Source organism: Leopardus geoffroyi, chromosome C1, assembly GCF_018350155.1.
Source record: "Leopardus geoffroyi isolate Oge1 chromosome C1, O.geoffroyi_Oge1_pat1.0, whole genome shotgun sequence".
NCBI lineage: Eukaryota > Metazoa > Chordata > Mammalia > Carnivora > Felidae > Leopardus > Leopardus geoffroyi.
Genome location: NC_059328.1, coordinates 154862285 through 154884502, shown reverse-complemented (window position 1 = coordinate 154884502; position 22218 = coordinate 154862285). Strand labels below are relative to the sequence as shown.

Here is a 22218-nt window from a genome sequence, read left to right as displayed (position 1 = left end):
CTTTGTGATTCACTTTGTGATTCACCTTGTGAAGGAACAGAGGAAGGAGAACCTGCCTTTACAAAAGGGTCTACAAGGTGTGAGGCAAACCAAGAGGGAGGGGTGTTACAACAGCCCAGGGAGTGGAAGAAGAAAAATGAAGTTAACAGTGTCAAATACCCCTGGGAGAGCCAGTCAAGATACGGGCTGCCGGGTCATCTGTGCCTTTAGAGAGAGCATGCTCTGTTAAATGGGGTTAGAAATCAGATCGCACTGTGCTGAGGAGTGACTGGATCTTAGAAATTGGAGATAATGAATGTAGACTGCTGTATGGAGACTTTGAATGGGTTGGGGAGGAGAGAAATTGGATAGTAGGGCTGGTGAAATCTGGTGAAGAGAGATCAATTTGCTTTTGTTTGCTGATTAACTTTTTTTTTGGATAGAAGCTGGAAGAATGTATACAGGTTGAAAGAAAAGAGTGAACAAAGAAGAAAAAATTGAAGATAAAGTACAAAAAGGAAATAACTAATGGCCAAAGCATCAGTGATAGGGAATAAAATCAAACACAGGCTGTGCCTTGAATAGGAAGGATTCCTGATCCTTTAAGAATGGAGAAAAGAAAAAATGTTGATACATGTAGCTGTTTGATGCTGGAGGGAATGGCAAGGACGCACAAGTAGTTTCCACACAATGACCTCAATTTTCTCGTTAAAATAGCAGGTGCACCAAGAATGAAGGGGAGAGATTGTATGGCCTGAGTGGGGCGATAAACTTTTGAAATAGTGTCTGACCATGGTCATAGGGAAAGGATTAGTGGATGCTATTGAGGAACTAACTCAGATTAGAAAACCATAAATCTGCAGAGTGGGTCATTTGCTCCTGTAGTACTCATGTGCCTGGGTATAAGGGAGGGTTCACTATACTTTGGATTCAAGGCTGCAGGTACCATGTAAGAAAGAACAGGCTGTAGAAATGTAGAGAGTAAGCTGCTGGTGTCCAAGCTGAATTTCAAGCAAGACTTGGTGAATATGGAAAGATCCAAGTCTGACTGAATTCAAAGAAAAAGAAGTGAAAAGAAAAGGGTTTATTTATAACCTCACTCCTGACTTAATCTTGTTTTTACTTTATTTTTTCCTTTCCCTAATTTTTTTATTTGTGTTACATTCAATCATTATTTCATAAGACACATTTTAGATACAAAGCCAGGTATAAGCAAATAAAAGGAAACTAAAAACACTCCGATGGTCAGAGGTGAGTCTCACTTTAATACGAGAAGCTGGAATTTAAAGTGTCTCCATTGAGCTTTAATTGAGAACAAGATGTTGAAGATGGTTAGGAGGCTTTGTGGTTGATATGGAGTGGTTATCTATTGAGATTGTGGAGGTTAGGGTTTGATAAGTGGTTCTCATCTTGGGATAATTTTGTACCAAGGGGACACTAAGCAACGTCTAGAGACAGTTCTGGTTTTTCCAAAGCGGGGTGTGTGTGTGTGTGTGTGTGTGTGTGTGTGTGTGCGCATGTGTGTGTGTGTGTAATACTCCGGATGTCTAGTGCCAGGGGTGCTACTGAACATTTTATAACGCATGAAATAGCACCCACAGCAAAGAATTATCTGACCCAACTGTTAGTACTGCTGAGGCTGAGAAACCTGGGATAGTTGAACTACTTGTAAGAATGATGGAAGAATGAGAATTGTAGTAGATATCTGGAGAACCATTGAAAAAAGGTGGAGAAGGAGGACCCACCCAGGGCATGGGCATGCCAGATGATGGGAGATTCAAAGATGTACATTTGTGGGTGGTAGTTTCTGAGAAAATGGAGGAGTCAGTCCATGGGGAACTGGATTTGGGGTACAAATTTGTAAAGGATTCCTGGCTTAAACTCTTGTAAAGCAAACACAGGGAGAATGAAAGCAAGGGATTTTTATAAGAAAGCATATGCTATTTTCCACTTGCTTTTGAAGTCACATTGCAGTTACCCTTAAATAAAAGACTTTATAGCTCTTTCCTTTGAAGTTTCCAGACAAATGCAATGAAGATTAATACTGGTTTGAAGGAATAGATCTCTGACATGGGGACATTACATGAGAAGTCCTTGTTTTCTCCATAATCTTCCATGGTTCTTGCATTTCTCATGTTTTCTTTTCTTTTGGTTTTCCCAAAACAGATAATACCAGTTACCTCTTCAGGTCAAACTCATAGAGCTGACTGTCTCTTTTGTCTACACCACATGTAAGAGGTACTCTCTGTTTTGGTTTAATTAAAATAGACCTTCTAAACAATTGTGACCTTCACTACATCATTTCTTAGTACTACACTACTGAACATTTATTTCCTTTACATGATACACCATTTACAATCCCTGCCTTTTGGAATATTGAAGGAGTTGGAATATTTGATAGGTTCTGAGACATCCTAATCTATTTTTTATTTGGATGGCTAGATATTCTTTTCACACTGACTTAATAACACTGAAAAAGAATTGATTTAACTTCTTTTTCTGCATATCAAATTGGCTAAACCTTTCAATTCTATACAGGAAAGTTAATACTGAATGGCTTTTAAGAAAATATCAATTTATGTGATGCATTCACCTATAGTTCAGATGGATTGCAAACAGGTCATCTGGGCCATACACACTTCCAGATTCCTGTGCTCTGCACTTACTATTTCATAATGTTTCATAGAAAATTCCAAACAGATTACTATCAAATGAAAGTTGATGGCTCACTTGTTGAAGATCACAAATAGACTAATTTATTTTAATTTCCAAACCTCATATATCTTCTAATAAATCAGATGTACAAAGGAAGACATGTGTCTTTTAAAAAATTAGTACTACTTGGGGCACCTGGGTGCCTCAGTCAGTTAAGTGTCCGATTTCAGCTCTGGTCATGATCTCAAAGTCCGTGAGTTCAAGCCCCACTCGGGGCTCTGTGCTGACAGCTCGGAGCCTGGAGGCTGCTTCAGATTCTGTGTCTCCCTCTCTCTCTGCCCCTCCCTTGTTCATGCTCCCTCTCTGTCTCAAAAATAAATAAACATTAAAAAAATTTTAAAACAAATAAAAATAAATAAAAATATGCTATACATTCAGAAAAAAAATTAAAAGATTAAAAATTAGTACTACAGGAATGAGAAGGTATTTAAATAACTCCCCTCCATCTTCAGTCTCAGTACTTAGAGCTCTCCTAAAATGATAATAAGACTAATGATAGAAGAACAAAGACAACGATATAGAACTTTCTAGCACCATGTGTCATCTATATGTATTATCATAGAGATCTGTAACTACTTTAGGTTCATAATATTTATTCAATTCAAGAAAGGGATTAACTTTCTCCCCTACACAGATGAACAGTTACAGCTTTTAGCACTTCAGTAAGTGATTGGACTAATCCACATTCAATTGCATGCTTCTTGCAAACATTTTGACAATGTTTTATGTACAAGTAGTAAGTATATTATCATTTTAAAAATATATCTTCTCTTTCTGGTGAAATTAAGGAAGACACATACTAGTTATTTTACATATATCAACAACATTTACCCTAACAAATGATGATTTAGAAAACTTACCAGCAGGTGTTATAGTTCATCATATTCGTTTTTAATTGGCACTATTTGGGCAAAGGTAGTATCTATCTCTCTTGTTTATGCAGTACTAAGTCATTAGGGTTATTTAAAAATGCCACCCTTCTAGGGGCACCTGGGTGGCTCAGTCGGTTGGGCATCTGACTTCGGCTCAGGTCACAATCTTGCAGCTTGTGAGTTCGAGCCCCGTGACAGGCTCTATTGCTGGCAGCTCAGAGCCTGGAGCCTGCTTCTGACTCTGTCTTCCTATCTCTCTGCTCCTCCCCTATTCACTCTCTCTCTCTCTCTCTTCTCTCAGAAATTAATAAACATTAAAAAAATTTTTTAAATGCCACCCCTCTATATTCTACATTCTCTTTCCTGTTTTCTTTTTCTCCATAGCACTCGGACCATCTTACATAATATATAATTAACTTTGGTTTTTATTGCTTATATGTTATTACCCTCTAGAATGTAATTTCCACTATGGTGAGAATATTGGTGTGTTTTATTCATTGCTGTTCCTCCCATGCACATCGTAGGCACTTGATACAAACTTGCTGAGGAGCGCCTGGGTAGCTGTTGGTTAAGTGTACAACTCTTGATTTTGGCTCCGGTCATGATCTCATGATTGACGAGATGGAGCCCCGTGTAGGGCTCTGTGGGGACAGCGCAGAGCCTGCTTAGGATTTTCTCTCTCTGCCCCTCCCCCGCGCATGCACACTCCTGCACTCTCAAAATAAATAAACTTTTTTTTTTAACATTTATTTATTTTTGAGAGACACAGAGAGGCAGTGTATGAGCATGGGAGGGGCAGAGAGAGAGGGAGACACAGAATTCAAAGCAGGCTGCAGGCTCCGAGCTGTCAGCACAGAGCCTGAGGCGGGCCTGAACTCACAAACCGTGAGATCATGACCTGAGCCGAAGTCAGACGCTCAACTGACTGAGCCACCCAGGTGCCCCTCAAAATAAATAAAGTTTAAAAAAAATACTTACTTGTTGAATGGTTGTGGTTGTTACATAAATCAATCTAACGGCAAATCTAATGGCACCATTAAGAAAGAGATTATCTTCACTGACTTTTCAAAAAACAATTTTACTATTCTTAATTACTTGATTTGCTTTAATTTCTTCACATATCACCTTTTTAAAAGCTTTTCATGAGAAGCACAGTACTGTGCAATTCCATTTCAAGCAGTCTGGACTCCCACACCACTGCAAATTCTTCACTCATCTAGCTACTATTTGCATATGGATCCCTCAAAGGTTTATAGCATTCAATCCTTTTCTAACCTACATGCCTTTCTGGGTCATTGGGGAAATGATTTAGCTCTCTGGTGTGCTTAATAAAGAAGTCAAATGTACTGGAATAAATAAAAAACTACCAAGTAGGCAATGCTCACCTTTGTTCTTTTCATGGGTGTTTGCATGACTACTTTCTACAACATTAAATTTGCAGTTGTGGCAAAAAAGTGACTTCTGTCTTAAAATTGCATTTACTTGTGTTGTACTTGAAGAGATACTTTAATAAAAGGTCAGTTGGGTGTGGGTTGTAATAGAGCAACAACACTTCCATTGGTATAAACTCTCGCCATGCTAGACCAATAAAAGCCATAATGTGAAAATATGAATAATCCCCCAAATAATTCTCAGTGCACTTTAGGATTCATTACATGGTCTTTTAAATCTGGCTTGTCTTTTTACGTACCTACTGCTTGCGTTAATAATAAAATTAATTTCTGAGTAACATATTGGTCGGGCACTTCTTGAGAACAGGAACCACATCTTATCTTGAAACAACCAAAGCACTTAGCCCATTGCCTTGCATGTGGTAAGTCCTAAATGAATTTTGAATGAATATATCCTTGGATGGGTGAGGAAAAGATGTAGAAGTTGAAGACAAGACTGACTAAGGAAATCAAAATAAAAGATCATCAATACTTTTTCATTTTAAATTATGAATATTTGATATTGGGTCTTACCAAATAAAGAAGGCAGAAATCACATACTTTCTCAAGCTATCCCATGAGAATAAACTATTTCAACCTACATTGTAATTCAAACTTCTCTTCTTTTTTTTTTTTTTTTTTTTTTTTTTTAATTTTTTTTTCAACATTTATTTGTTTTTTTGGGACAGAGAGAGACAGAGCATGAACGGGGGAGGGGCAGAGAGAGAGGGAGACACAGAATCGGAAACAGGCTCCAGGCTCTGAGCCATCAGCCCAGAGCCCGATGCGGGGCTCGAACTCACGGACCGCGAGATCGTGACCTGGCTGAAGTCGGACGCTTAACCGACTGCGCCACCCAGGCGCCCCGTAATTCAAACTTCTAAATGAAGATTTTACATTAGTTTATTATTATAATAAGCTGTTTTGTTTTTTTTCTTTTCCAGACATAGGACTCTAAACAACATAGAAAAGGTCCTCAACTATCTTTCTGCTCATTCATATGAATTGTCATTTTATTGAGCCCATATTTTCCAACAAAAGGATAATTTGTTTCACTGTACTTTGGGAAAGTCAGGGAGTGGGATTCAAAGAATTGTAGCAGGATTGATGATTAGCTATCTTTCTAAACTATTTGTATATATGCATACATGTTGCAACCAAAGATACAAAATAAATGAAAAGTTTGCAAAGTAGGTGTGCATGCTTTATCAAATCAGAAATAAAATTTTATAAGGATGCCTAGGGGCACCTGGGTGGCTCAGTCGGTTAAGCGTCTGACTTCTGCTCAGGTAATGATCTCGCGGTTTGTGAGTTCGAGCCCTGAGTCTGGCTCTGTGCTTACAGCTCGGAGCCTGGAGCCTCCTTCGGATTCTGTGTCTCCCCATCTCTCTGTCTCTCCCATGCTCATGCTCTGTCTCTCTCTGTCTCTCAATAATAAACATTAAAAAAATTTATACGGATGCCTATATTTTTATGTTAATTGTGCTACCCTTTATAAAAGCGAAGCAAATTTTAATAACCAATGATTTTCTACTGAAACAATATTTTCTTTTAACCATCCCAAATTGAACTAAACAATATATTTCTGGTATAAATGATTTTTTTTTTAATTTTGCAGAGATCTTGTTAAAATATGTATTTTAAGTAAACATGTGTCCTTATTATCCAATTACACATTAGCAACAACTTGCAACAGTTACACAGTTATATTTCAGATCTGTAAAAGCATGTAAATAATAATGTAGGAACTGCTAACCTTGAGATCTCATGAACTCCAGTATCTTCCTGAAGACTCTATGCTTCTGAAAACATCATTTCAGTCGGTTGATATCTCCTTATTTTTTCCTTAAAAAAGAAAACATGTCTCAATATGTCACATAAGGTTATATTTTCAAAGAACAAAGCTAACTACATGGTATAAATATAATGTGACACAGGAAAATCAATAGGAATCGTGGAATATAAACAAGGCATTAAATACAGAACTAACTGATAAGACTGTATATAATTTAGCAGAAAGAATATCCATCCTAGAAGAAGAAATTAGCAAATTTCTAATCACTGAACACATATTACTATGGGAATGAAGTTAAGGAAATTCCATCTTATTAATCAGCATTACACTAGATTTTAATAACTTTCCAGTCTCCAGGAGTTTCATATCTTAAAGACAAACAAAAATCCAGAAAAACCAACCAAAATGTCATAGCTAAATCATTGATAACAATCAGGATAAATATTTATTATGTTTTTTGATTTGCTTAAAGGAAACTATTTAATTATAAAATTATATCAAACATTAATATGTCCTGGTTTTAAGATACCTTACTTAGGCTTTTAAGAAAAATCTTGTTTTTAAAATTACAGTGCCATAAATTAAAATGATTAGTGCAATAATTTTAAAAGGTGATGACATCCTCACAACAATTATATCCTTGAATTTTCTCAAACTAAAATGCATATAATCACTTTCTCTAAGGAATTAATGAAATTTCCATTCTTTTTTATTTGTCATATACAAATATAAAAGTTTTCTTTAGAGATGAGATAGAGAAATTTGTGAAGTGTGGTTAATGTATTATTTCCACAGTAGCCAGAAGTGAACACAGACCATAACCAATAATAATACGTAGTATAGAAAACCTGTAAATGGGTTACTTGAATGAAGAAATAGCCTGAGTAAAGAACATAGGCTGTTTTGTTCATACAAGCTTAAAACATCAAAATCTTTAAGGAAAAAAAAATGCCTCGGGAACATTGTACATCTGGAAGCCTCTTTCTACCTTTAAACATTATGTATATTTACACAGATATGCATGGATACATGGATTTAGAACAGACTAGAGTATCTGTGGTACTCATAAGTTTTATCAAATTATGGTTAGAATTATAGAGCTAACTAGAGGGGCACCTGGGTGGCTCAGTGAGTTGAGCATCTGACTCTTGATTTCAACTCAGGTCACAATCTCACAGTTCATGAGATGGAGCTCCACATCAGGCTCTTGAGCTGTCAGCAAGGAGGTTGTTTGGGATTCTCTCTCCTGCTCTCTCTGCCCCTCCCCCATTCATTTGCTCACACTCTCTCTCTCACAATAAACATTTACAAAAAAAAAAAAAAAAAAAGGAAGAATTATAGAGCACATTAGAGGTTATTGAGTCACTTTGGTTAGCAGAATTTGGGAAATTTTGGAAAGATTGATTCAAAATTCAATTTTAAGTATAATTTTAAGTATCTTAAACTCTGTTGAGAACATTATACCCTCAACTGATGACATACTAAAGACCACTGAAACAATTATTTCTATCACCTGTTGCACTCATTTTGAGGTATATTTCAGAATATAACTTCTTCTGTTTTCTCTGTTAATGATAAATACATATCCTAAGATTGCAGGTCAAGCAAATGTACTAACAGATCTCTACCTGCTTATAATCCATCCAATGAATTAAAACTTTAAAAATTATTTGCAATTAAAACAAAATACTAAAAATAAATAGATGCTGAGTTGACTATGTCTATAAATGTCATTCATAATCTCAACTCAAATTTTCTGGTTAATGAAGATGAATTCATATTATTTAAATGTCATTTTTAACTATTAAGGTATGGTTTAAAATTTTATCCTAAAAATAAAAAGTGTTTGTTGTTATAAAAAAAAAGTAAAGAAATTGCTCTCTAGTTAAGTCTCCCTATTTTATACATACAAAAATTGATTGCTATATATTTGATATGCAGCTAAATCTGTAGGAAGAGATTAAGTATTTTGGGGCCACTGATTGTTAAAATTGAAATTGAAAACATACTTGTCTTTTATAACCAAATAAATAAAAGACTTTTCATAGGCATTTAAGTAGTCTATTGAAAAAAACAAAAGTATCTAAATTTACATACCTATAATTACCCTGTAATTTAGATACAGGCCAAAGGACCCTTGGTAATGGAAAAAAGGAACCCAAACTCTGACCTGTTTGAAAATCAAGTATATAAACATATATTTGATGGACAGGATTGACCCTAACTGAGACCAGTCAAGCCCTGGGAGGAGTCCATCACAAAGCAAGAATAATTCTGGAAGAGAAAGTCATATTCAAAGCAAAGTTCCAAGACTGGGCATCTGAGGATCAGTGCTACTTCTGGGTACAATGTGCAGTAGTTGATGCTGGAAACCATTTCAACCTAGCACCCTATTTCTGGAGATTTGACTTGGGGACATGGGCTGTGTGAGACTGTGTAAGGAAATGTGTGTGCACTTATGCGAGAGAGAATTTAAAGAGTTGTGCTAAGATCTGTGGATCAATAGCACTCACTCTGAGACCCAGTCAACTTTGTAAAGGAAAAATATCTAGGTAATATATCTCAGGAAGATCTAGGGGCTCTTATTCTTCCTCTGCAAGCGCTTCTGGGCACATCAGTGGTGGTCTACACAAGATTTGTGGGCACTGCCATTTTCCAGGATTCCAGGAATTCTGTGTCTATGAAGTAATCATGAACTGAGTTGGATACTCCTAGCATAGCCTGTTATTATACCAGTACTTGAATGGGATCCCAGTTCTATGGGTGACCTGAGCTATGACAAGTGATACCTGGGACTGATTTGTGGACAAAAAGAACCATCCCAGACACTAAGAAAAATATTCAAGGTGAGTGAAATTTATGGAAGACTAGGAACATGTATACTACTGGAAATGCAACATTATTTGCCGTCATCAATTCTTTGTGGCATTCATCTGAAGAACCCCAGTTTATGATTTTAATTACAATAAAAAATAACAGTGGCATAAATCTATGTTATCATTTAGAATTGTGCACCTAACATTTATGGTTCATATCTGGTGTTTTCTAATATCTGAGGTTCAATTAAGAAATGCCCTGAGAAATACAAATCAAAACCACAATGAGATACCACCTCAAACCTGTCAGAATGGCTAAAATTAACAACTCAGGAAGCAAGAGATGTTCATGAGGATGTGGAGAAAGGGGAGTCCTTTTGCACTGTTGATGCGAATGTAAACTGTTGCAGCCACTCTGGAAAACAATATGTAGGTTCCTCAAAAAATTAAAAATGAAATTACCCTATGACCCAGCAATTGTGTATTAGGAATTTATCCAAAGGATACAAAAATGCTGATTTGAAGGGGCACATGCACCCTAATGTTTATAGCAGCACTATCAACAACAGCCAAATTATGGAAAGAACCTAAATGTCCATCAACTGATGAATGGATTAAGAAGATGTAGTATATATGGGGCAGCTGGATGGTTCAGTCAGTTGGGCATCTGATTTAGGCTCAAGGCATAATCTCATGGCTGGTGTTTGAGTCCTGTGTCAGGCTCGAGCCCCATGTAGGGCTCTGTGCTGACAGCTCAGAGCCTGAACCCTGCTTCAGATTCTGTGTCTCCCTCTCTCTCTCTGCCCCTACCTTGCTCACGCTCTGTCTCTCTCTCTCTAAAAAATAAACAAACATTTAAAAATATATATAAAAAAAAAAAAGGGCACCTGGGTGGCTCAGTTGGTTGAGCGACCGACTTCGGCTCAGGTCATGATCTCACAGTTTGTGAGTTCGAGCCCTGCATCGGGCTCTGTGCTGATAGCTCAGAGCCTGGAGCCTGCTTCGGATTCTGTGTCTCCCCCTCTCTCTGCCCCTCCCCCACTCATGCTCTGTGTGTTTGTGTGTGTCTCTCTCTCAATAATAAGTAGATGTTAAAAAAAATATTTTTAAATTAAAAAAATAAAAATATATTAAAAAAGGAGACATCATATATATATATGTGTGTGTGAATATATATATATGTGTGTGTATATATATATATATATATATATATATAATACTGCTCGATGATAAAAAATAATGAAATCTTACCACTTGCCAACACTGTGGATGGAACTAGAGGGCATTGTGCTAAGCAAAGTCAGTCAGAGAAAGACAGATATGATATGATTTCATGCATATGTGCAATTTGAGAAACTCGACAGATGAACATAGGGGAAGGGAAGGAAAAACAAGATAAAAACAGAGAGGGAGGCAAACCATAACAGTCTCTTAAATACAGAGAACAAACCGAGGGTTGCTGGAGGGGAGGCGGGGGGAGGATCCATTAAATGGGTGATGGGTATTAAGGAGGGCACTTTTCAGGATGAGCACTGAGTGTCATATGTAAGATGAATCACTGGATTCTACTCTCGAAGCCAAGACTACGCTGTAGGCTACCTAACTTGCATCTAAATTAAGAAGAAAAAAAAAGAAAATCTCTGAAACCCAGTTTTTCACTTTTAGAAATTCCTACAGTATTGCAGAGCTAGAGGGAATGATGAATATCACCTCTCCTTGTTTCAAGTTCCTTGGCTTCCTGGGTGCCTATGGACATTACTGCAAACCACCCTCCAAATCCTAGCGGCCAATTGGAGTGGCAAGGGTCAAGGCACTCTCCCATGTTTGCCAACATTTTCTCTAAAGGGCATCATTGGTAGGTCAGAGGCACAAAGCTCTTGTTGACATGTTTTAGTCAATAGTCATGCTAGATTTCACTGAGGTTACTGAAGGTCACATCGCAGTGGTAGCCTTGACCGAGCTATAAGATCAGCTTGTGTTATTTTTAATGGGTGATTCACTGATTAACTATAAGGAAATATAACTTAAGACACTCTTATCTTGTTCCTGTGCTAAAAAAAAAAAAAAAAAAAAAAAAACCTAATATCTCTTGCATGCGATGAGCACTGAGTGTCACATGTAAGTGATGAATCACTAAATTCTACTCCTGAAACTAATATTACACTATATGTCACTGACTAAAATTTAAATTAGAACTTGAAATATTAAAAAAATCTTTTGCAGATGCTGAGTTTTTGAGAATAAAGTTGTTCCTCTCAGAATTACAGAATTTGAGACTCCCAAGCCAGTCATGTCTGCATGTCTGGAAGCCTGGCTCATTTCAGTTTCAGAATGTCAAAAGGAAATGTCCATTTGTGAACACAAGTAAAGAAATGTGAATTTGCTGTTCACTGTTTCTAAGGTGACAAAAATACTTACAAGTTCAGTGCAATAGTTTAATTGCATTTGCAACTGCATCTTAAAATATGGTATTGCATAATTAATATGCCCTCATCCAGTAAAGCATCATTCTCTCTGAAGGACAGCTCCCTGACAGGAACAAAGGACGTAGGGCAAAAGCATCTAGCAGGAAAGACCAATCCACTATGTAAAGTTTGATGCTATTTTTCTAAAAGAAAAAAAAAACACACTGACAGTCATATTGATTCTATTTAGACTTATTTCTTAAGTATCAATATCACTCTAATTTTGTACCTTCACACACACTTAAGTGCAGTTATCAAAATATATGCAGTATCTACTCACTTACTAAACAACAAAGAATGAATTTCCATGTTTTCCTAACATGTGTTGAACTGTAATAAAGTAGTATCACATGACCAAAAAAGTTTTCTAAAACGATGATAGCACTTATTCATTCTATTTCAGTAAAGTGGACACGAGTTACCAAAACAAATTAAATCAGTTCTAATGAGGCTATTTATGTATCAGGTATTCACCATGGGATTCTTCCACTCAATCAGCTGTGCTCAAAGGTTTACAAACAATTGTCTAAAATTGCTCAGATAGATCTCTAACACATGGCAAAAGACATAACTATAATTGTGGGAAATTTGCAAGAATTACAAGAAAATCTAGGTGAAAATTCAGGGAAAAATTTTAAAACCTAAAGAAGTATATAGTATTCTAAAAAAAAATTTAAATTAATGAGATTGACCGAAAAAGTGCTACAAACTTGATTAGAGCGAGTAAAAGGGATTAAAAAGGTGTTTCAGGCTCTAGGATCACAAGAGTACTTAGGATCAGTGGGTCACAGGGAAGCCTTAAAGAACCTTTATAACAAGGTATGGTGTATGTACTCACCTCCAAGACTTTTCACTCTTTCTACAAATCAGCATGAAAAAAAAAATCACTTGGTTAAATTCAGCTCTCTTCCTACTACGACTCTACCCTCATAGCTGAACAGATAATCATGACTACAGAAAATGTAGGATGTTGAATCACTGGCATAACTATTGATATATGACCACAGACTTCAAGTGGTCCTCAGTAACACGTGACATTCTTTATCACATTCCCCTTATTAATTCACCCTTTACCCCTATGACACCACTAACAAAAGCACTTTGCTTCTTTGTAACTCTCCAACATTTCTTTCCATTTCCTCTCTCTCAGTTTATGGTAACAGCTTCTGAGAAAATTGGAAGAACAGTGATTCAATTTCCTCTTTTTTAAAAAATGTTTTTATTTATTTTTGAGAGAAAGAGCACACACACACAAACGGGGAAGGGGCAGAGAGAGAGGGGAATAGAGGATCCAAAGCAGGCTCTGAGCTGACAGCAGCAAGCCTGACACAGGGCTTGAACTCAGGAACCGTGAGATTAGGACCTGAGCCAAAGTCAGACGCTCAACTGACTGAGGCATGCAAGTGCCCCTCAATTTCCTCACTTATCCATATCTTGTATACCTTTGATATTTGTACCCACATAGTCAGTCTTCGATGCTGTCATAATGGAGAAACTTCTTTCTCCCACCTAAGATAAATCCCTTCTCTTAGATTCCATTTCCTCTCACTCAGTTTTAGGTCTTTGCTACTTCAATTATTTCCTCTTGCTCCTGCACCACTATTCCTCCTCACCCCCCATTTTACTGAGTTATCCCCATCTGTCTGCAAATATGTTGCAATGTCTCCAAACTTAAAAATCCCTTTTATTCAACATAGTACTGGAAGTCCTAGCCACAGCAATCAGAAAACAAAAAGAAATAAGAAGGCATCCAAATTGGCAAGGAAGAAGAAAACTTTCACTATTTGCAAATGACATGATACTGTATATAGGAAACCCAAAAGATTCTACCAAAAAACTACTAGAACTGATAAATGAATTAAATAAAGTTGTAGGATAAAAAAACAATGTACAGAAATCTGTTCCATTTCTATCTACTAATAATGAAGCAGCAGGAAGAGAAATAAGGAAACAATCTCAGGGTGCCTGGGTGGCTCAGTTGATTAAGCGTCCCACTTTGGCTCAGGTCATGATCTTGTGGATAATGGGTTTGAGCCCCGCATCAAGCTCTGTGCTGACAGCTCAGAGCCTGGAGCCTGCTTCAGGATTCTGTGTCTCCCTAATTCTCTGCTGCTCCCCCTCTCACGTTCTGTCTCTCTCTGCCTCTAAAAAAATAAATGTTAAAAAAAAATCTCATTTACAGTTGCATCAAAAATAAAATACCTAGGAATAAACATAACCAAAGAAAAGAAAGGCCCATACTCTGAAAACTATAAAACACTGATGAAAAGGGGCTCCTGGGTGGCTCAGTCACTTAAGCCTCTGACTTTGGCTTAGGTCATGATCTCACAGTTTATGAATTTGAGCCCCACATTGGGCTCTGCGCTGACAGCTCAGAGTTCAGAGCCTGGAGCCTGCTTCAGATTCTGTGTCTCCCTCTCTCTCTCTACCCTTCCCCCATTTGCTCGCACTCTCTCTCTCTCTCTCTCTCTCTCTCTCTCAAAAACAAATAAACATTAAAAAAAGTAATAATAAAACACTGATGAAAGAAATTGAAGACAACACAAAGAAATGGAAAGACATTCCATGCTCATGGGTTGGGAGAACAAAAATTGTTAAAATGTCTATACTACCCAAAGCAATCTACAGATATAATGCAATCCCTATCAAAATACCAACAGCAGTTTTCACAGAACCAGAACAAAAAATCCTAAAATTTATATGGAAACACAAAGGACCCAAAATAGCCAAAGCAATCTTGGAAAAGAAAACAAAATTGGAGACATCACAATTCCAGACTTCAAGTTATATTACAAAGCTGTAGTAATCAAAACAGTATGGTACTGGCACAAAAAATAGACACATAGATCAAAGGAACAGAATACAAAACCCAGAAATAAACTCACAATTATATGGTTATTTAATCTTCAACAAAGGAGGAGAGAATATACAATGGAAAAAAGACAGACTCTTCAACAAATGGCGCTGGGAAAACTGGACAGCTACATGCAAAAGAAGGAAACTGGGCCACTTTTTTAAACTATACACACAAATAAGCTCAAAGTGTATTAAAGACATAAATGTGAGACCTGAAACCATAAAAATCCTAGAATAGAGCACAGGCAGTACTTTCTCTGACATCAGCCACAGCACCATTTTTCTAGATACAAGGCAAGGGAAATAAAAGCAAAAATAAACTACTGGGAGTACATCAAAATAAAATGCTCTGCACATCAAAGGAAGCAATCAAGAAAACTAAAAGGCAACCTACCAAATGGGAGAAGATACTTGCAAATGACATATTCAAAAAAGGGTTAATACCAAAAGTATATAAAAAATGGATACAACTCAATACCCGCCCTCCCCCAAAACAACCCACTTAAAAATGAGTAGAAGACATGAACAGATATTTCTTCAAAGAAGACATACAGATGGCCAACAGACACAGGGAAAGATGTTCAATATCATTCATCATCAGGGAAATGCAAATGAAAACCACAATTAGATATCATCTCATGCCTATCAGAATGGCTAAAGTCAAAAACACAAGAAACAACATGTGTTGGTGAGGATGTGGAGAAAAAGAAACCCTCATGAAGTGGTAGGAATGAAAAGTGGTATAGCCGCTGTGAAAAATAATATGGAGTTTCCTCAAAAAGTTAAAAAGAGAACTACCCTATAATCCAGTAATCCCACTGCAGGGTATTTACCTCTCAAAATACAAAAACAGTAATTTGAAAGGATACATGCACCCCTGTGTTTATAACAGCATTACTTACAATAGCCAAATTAATGAAGCAGCCCAAGTGTCCATCAATAGATGAATGGATAAAGAAGATGTGGTATATATACACAACAGAATATTATTCAACCATAGGAAGGAATGAAATCTTGCCATATGCAGCAACACGGATGGAGTTAGAGAGTATTATGCCAAGTGAAGTAAGTCAGTCAGAAAAAGACAAATACCATATGTCTCACTCATATGTGGAATTTATGAAACAAAACAAATGAGCAAAAGAAAAAAGAGAGAGAGAGAGAAACCAAGAAATACTCTCTCTCTCGTTTTTTTGTTTTTGTTTTTGTTTTTTTTTCTTAAGTAGGCTTCACACCCAGCACAGAGCTCAAAGCAGGCTTTGACCTCATGACCCTGAGTTCAAGGCCGGAGCTGAGATCAAGAGTTGGACACTCAACCGACTAAGCCACCCTGGCACCCCAATAGACTCTTAATTGTATAGAACAGATGGTTACCAGAGGAGAAGTGGTTGGGGAGATGGGTGAAATAGGTGATGATGATTAAAGAGTACATTTATTATGATAAGTACTGAATAATGTATAGCATTGTTGAATCACTATATTGTACATCTGAAACTGATATAGCAGTGTATGTTAACTATACTGGAATTAAAATTAAAAATTTAATTAAAAAATCCCTTTACATCAGTTCTCTATCTCATCACCTTATTTCTCAACTCCATTTCTAAACTTAAAAAACTTTTTTTTTTTTAATTTTAGAGAGAGAGAGGGAGAGCAAGAGCAGGGGAGAGGGGGAGAAAGAAAGAGAGAGAGAGAGAGAGAGAGAGAGAATCTCAAGCAAGCTCCATGCTTAGTGTGGAGCTGGACACGGGTCTCAATCCCACAACCGTGGGATCATAACCTGAACTGAAATCAAGAGTTGGACACTCATGCATCTCTCTCTGCCCCTCCTTTGCTCATGCTCTGTCTCTCTCTTTCTCTCAAAAATAAATAAGCATTAAAAAACTTTTTAATTAAAAAAAAAAAGATTTGGATACTCAAACAACTGAGCAACCAGGCAGGCCTCTCAACTCCATTTTTTAATTAATTATTTATTTATTTATTTATAATTTTTTTAAAGTTCATTTATTTTGAGGAAGTGTGTGCGCACACATGCACAAGCAGGAGAGGGACAGAGAGAGGAAGAGATAGACTCCTAAGCAGGCTCCATGATCTATGCAGAGCCTGACACGGGGCTTGAACTCAGAGCCAAGAGATCATGACCTGGGCTGAGATCAAGAGTCGGCTGCTTAACTGACTGAGCCACAGAGGTGCCCCTCAACTCCATTTTATACCACCTTCTCCAGAGAGGGTATTCTCCATTCCTCAGATGCTATTCTATATTGAACTCCTCCAAATTAGGCTTCATTTTTATAACTCCACTGAAATAGTACTTATCAAGGTCAGCAGTGAACTTGGATATTGCCAAACAAAACGGTAAATTTTCTCTCAAGAGAGTTTGACTTAAATAATCACTTTCCCTTTTTTTTTACTTGGCTTCTAGGATACCATACACGAAGTAGGCTTGTCTTCTACCTCATTTGCTGTCCGTTCTTCTTTTTTTAAATGTTTTTCTATTTTTGAGAGAGAGAGGTAAAGAGAGGATCCAAAACAGGCTCTGTGCTGATATCAGACAATCCAATATGGGGCTCGAACCCACAAATTGCAAGATCATGACCTGAGCCAAAGTTAGATGCTTAACCAACTGAGCCACCCAGGTACCCCAACTTGGTGCCCTTTCTTAACCTCCTTGCTTAATTTCTTCCATTCTTTCTGAAATCTAAATCCTTTAGTAGACTAAGGTCTGAGACTTCTTCGCTGAGTCTTTCTTACAAAAACAGCCCTCTTCTCTGGGCTGTACATTCTTATATCTACTGTCTATTCCACAGCTCCACTTGAATGGCTAATACGCTTTTGAAAGTTAACATGTTAATATAATAGTAATAATAATAAAATGAAAGAAAGGAAGGAAGGAAGGAAACAAGGAAGGAAGGAAGGAAAAAAGAAAGGAGGAAGAAAGGGAGGGACAAAGGGAGGGAGAAAGAGAGGGAGAAAAAGAAAGAAAACAGACTCCAGGCTTCCTCCTCCTACTCTAGTCTTTCCTGTTCCAGTAAATGGCATCAGTGTTTGCCCAATAACTCATATGAAAACCATAGCTCCTTAAGAAATGGCTGATTCTAAGGGCACGTGGGTGGCTCAGTTAAGCATCCAACTCTTGGTTTTGTCTCAGGTCATGATCTCTTGGTTTGTGACACTGAGCCCTGTGTCCAGCTCTGCGCTGACAGTGTGGAGCCAGCTTGGGATTCTCTTTGTCTTTCTCTGCTCCTCCCCTGCTAGCACACACTCTCTCTCTCTCTCTGTCTCTGTCTCTCTCTCTCTCAAAACAAACAAACATCTTTTAAAAAGGAGCCTAACATTAAAAAAAAAAAAAGAAAGAAATGGCTGACTCTAGGATCAGGGCAGGGTAAACACAAAATGAACCTGAAGCATTTCATAGTGATGGAAAGCAAGGAGGGAAAAGAAAAAGATAGGCATAGACATTAGAATCAACTTCAAAGAACTCTCAATGGAATAATTTAAGCAAAAAAAATTAATTACAGTATTAGACTATAACCCAAAGAATAAAATGAATATCAGTCTACACAGATATAAACAAATGACTGCATCAGTAAGTAACTAGGGTAGAAGGAACAAATCTTTCTTACAAATATTCCAGAAAATATATGTAGATACTTCTCCCCTTCGGGAAGTAGAGCTCGATCACCAATCCCACCTTATGTGTGAACTGTATTTAGTAATACCACAGTTATGTAAGATGCTAACACTGGGGGAAGCTGACCAAAGGGTTTATGGGAACTAATTCTGTGCTATTATTACAACTTTTCCATAAATATAAAATTATTCCAAAATACAAAGCTTAGTTTAAAAGCCTAGGAATTATTCATGTTTATCTCTTTTTCTTAAACCTCACAGCTAAACATCAGTTCTCCCATCAGCTCTACCTTTAAGATTTATCCTGAATCTTACCACTTCTCACCAAGTCCACATCTCCCATTTCCAACACCTGACAATAACCTGGTCTCTGCCTTCTCTTCATTACCCATCCACACAAGTGTCAAGCTCTTTGCTGACATTTTACGTTTGCTCTTTGTTCCTTCTAGAAGCCTCCTCCCACTCCAGATATTACATGGCCCACTTCGTCACTTCATCAAACCTCTATCAAAATAGCATCTCCTTAGAGAAACTTTTTATGACCATCTTATTTAAAATAGCCACTCCTACTTCTATACCCCAAACTTGCCTTATTTTTCTTCACCATACACTTGTGTCATCATATTCTTCACTTATTAGTTTTCTTGACTAATAATACAAATAAACATCATTAAAGCAAGGACTCTATCTTTTTGAATAAATAAATTAACCCCTATTGCTCAGGACTTCTGGGGAAAAGTATAATCATATCCAAAGCCGGTAGAGTGTGAGTTTTGCTGCCTTTCTTGAAAAAGCAATATGCCAGTATGCTAATATCTATTACATCAGATATTCCTACTATTAGGGATCTATCCTCAAAAAAGTAAAACACCAGGGGTGGCTGGGTGGCTCAGTCAGTTGAACTTCACCTCAGGTCATGATCTCATTGTTCATGGGTTCAAGCCCGCATTGGGCTCTCTCCTGTCAGCTCAGAGCCCACTTCAGATCCCCTGACCGTCTCTCTCTCACTCTCTCTTTCTGCCCCTACCCCCCATACACATGCTCTCTCTCTCCAAAATAAATTAACATTAAAAAAAAGTAAAGTACCAGTACGTAAGGCTTTTTTTTTTTTAATGAAAAGGTATTGCAGCCTTGCTCATAGTAGCATAGAAACTAAGTTGAAACAAATGGACACTCATAGGGGAAATTTTGATGAAAACGTGATGTTTCCATAACTTGAAATATTTTGCAATCATTAAAAAGAATAAAATAGAGCTATGACAATTACATTGGGGAATTTCCACAAGGTATTGCTCAATGAAAAAATCAAGATGAAGAAAAATGAATATAATATGATCCATCTTTGACAAAAGAAACTTCTATGAGAGTGTGTTTATCTATGATTATTTGATATTGAAAAAAATGAAAGGATATAAACAGGTCAACAAGAATTACCTATAGGAGCAAGAGATATAATGAAGAACACAGAGGAAGAAAAGAGAAAAACCAAGCAAAACAAAAAGAAAAGAAAAAAAGGAAAGAGGGAGAGTGGGAGGGAAAGAAGTGGGGGTAAGAAAGAGAGAGAGGGAGGGAAAGAGCTCAAAATAAGATTGTATTTCAATTAAATTATTCATGGATTATCTTGAAATCAGGAAATATCATTAAAAATAATTTAACAATAATTGATAGAACAATGTATAAAATTGAATATGTACTATGTACACGAATATTTAGGGCAATATAAATTTTAATATAAAAAAGTGAGAATAACTTAAAAAAACAATTGGCAAGAGAATTCATGAATATATGGGGTAAACTTATGCTGTGAAATACTATGAAGAAAGAAAAAAAGAGAAAAAGAGGAAGAAGGAAGGAAGGAAAGGAAGGAAGAAGGAAGGAAGGAATTAAATTCTGTGAAATGATAATTATGACTTCACATAAAAATGCATGTGTGTTTACAGTAAAGAGAATCATTCAGGAAATCAATTCTGAGGCATAGAATGGATTTTGGATACTGGGCCCCCAATTTTTTCTAGCAGAAAATAACTTTTAAATATAAAATTGATTGCAGGTCTCTTTAATCTGGAGAGAATATAGGGAATTGCTGCTAGAATTGATCAGATTCCCAAGAAACGCATAAATTCTTACAGATGGTCCTGGGAACACAGCTAAACTGCAGTCTATGCTCGTCAGTGTACTTTCAGTGTACTGCAGAAAATAGAAATCAAACCAAAAAAAAAAAAAAAAGAAAAGAAAAAGCAATATCCACAGACACCGATAAAAGAGGAAGAACTTTACAGAAATTGTGCACTCAACTTTCAGTTGTTGAGGCAGCCTGTGGTATCTACCTTGGTTATTATGATATGGGCATTTTCCCTCATGGAAACCACACAGTTGCTGTCCCACAGGGTAGGAACACCCAAATAAAGTCTTGAATGGTTGCTGGGGCTGTCCTGACCACTTGCACTCTTAAAGAATAATGAGGAACAAATCAGAGACATTCTGTTATAAAAGAATATGTCCTTATCTTCTCTGCCACAGTAAGATGTAAGGAGCCTCACAAATATCCCCCTGTAGAAAATTCCTGGCACCTAGTATTTAGTAAATGTTTAAGTAGTTTCTCCATATTTCAGATATATTGCATGTTGTGGTGGGTAGAAATGGGGTATATATAGTCATGGAATAATTTGGTCACAAACTGGTCCACAAACTGGTCTGCTTATAACACTATATTGTTACACGTCATGCCAATGTCAAATATAAAGGGTGAATAAAGGAGAGAGAGATTCATTCTGGATACTATACAAGGGAATTTTGTTACAGAAGTCTATCTGTTGATAGCTTTCATGATAGATGAGTGTATAATAAAGTGATTTTACCAGAAGGTGAATATGAATGAACCCTGAGTGAAGACTTTTTTTTTTTTTTTTTTTCAACGTTTATTTATTTTTGGGACAGAGAGAGACAGAGCATGAACGGGGGAGGGGCAGAGAGAGAGGGAGACACAGAATCGGAAACAGGCTCCAGGCTCTGAGCCATCAGCCCAGAGCCCGACGCGGGGCTCGAACTCACGGACCGCGAGATCGTGACCTGGCTGAAGTCGGACGCTTAACCGACTGCGCCACCCAGGCGCCCCAAGACTTTTTTTTTTTTAAATCTGAGTAGAGAAATGCAAATTCAATACAGGTCAAGGGAGAAACATTAGTGGAGTGATGATGTAATATAAAGTGCATGGGCTCGGGGCGCCTGGGTGGCTCAGTCGGTTAAGCGTCCGACTTCGGCTCAGGTCATGATCTCACGGTCTGTGAGTTTGAGCCCCGCGTCGGGCTCTGTGCTGACAGCTCAGAGCCTGGAGCCCATTTCAGATTCTGTGTCTCCCTCTCTCTCTGCCCCTCCCCTGTTCATGCTCTGTCTCTCTCTGTCTCAAAAATAAATAAACATTAAAAAAAATTTTTTTTAAAGTGCATGAGCTCTGGAGTACCAAAACAACAACAACAACAACAACAAAAAACAGAATTTGCCATCTTAAATATTTTTTTTAGTCTTTATTTTTTTTTTTTTTTTTTTTTTTTTTTTGAGACAGAGAGAGAGACAGAGTGCAAGCAGGGGAGGAACAGAGAGAGGGAGACACAGAGTCCAAAGCAGGCTCCAGGCTCTGACCTGTCAGCACAGAGCCCGACA

At 37.3% G+C, this 22218-nt stretch overlaps 1 protein-coding gene across 1 annotated transcript in view; it reads right to left on the bottom strand.

Moving 5' to 3' along the window:
* CSRNP3 (cysteine and serine rich nuclear protein 3) overlaps positions 1 to 22218 on the bottom strand; it is a 212860-nt gene that overhangs the window by 158007 nt on the left and 32635 nt on the right. The window contains exon 3 of the mRNA XM_045480060.1: positions 6753 to 6841. Coding sequence (XP_045336016.1) covers positions 6753 to 6765 — 13 coding nt within the window. The 5' untranslated portion in view covers positions 6766 to 6841. The remainder of the gene's footprint in view (positions 1 to 6752; positions 6842 to 22218) is intronic.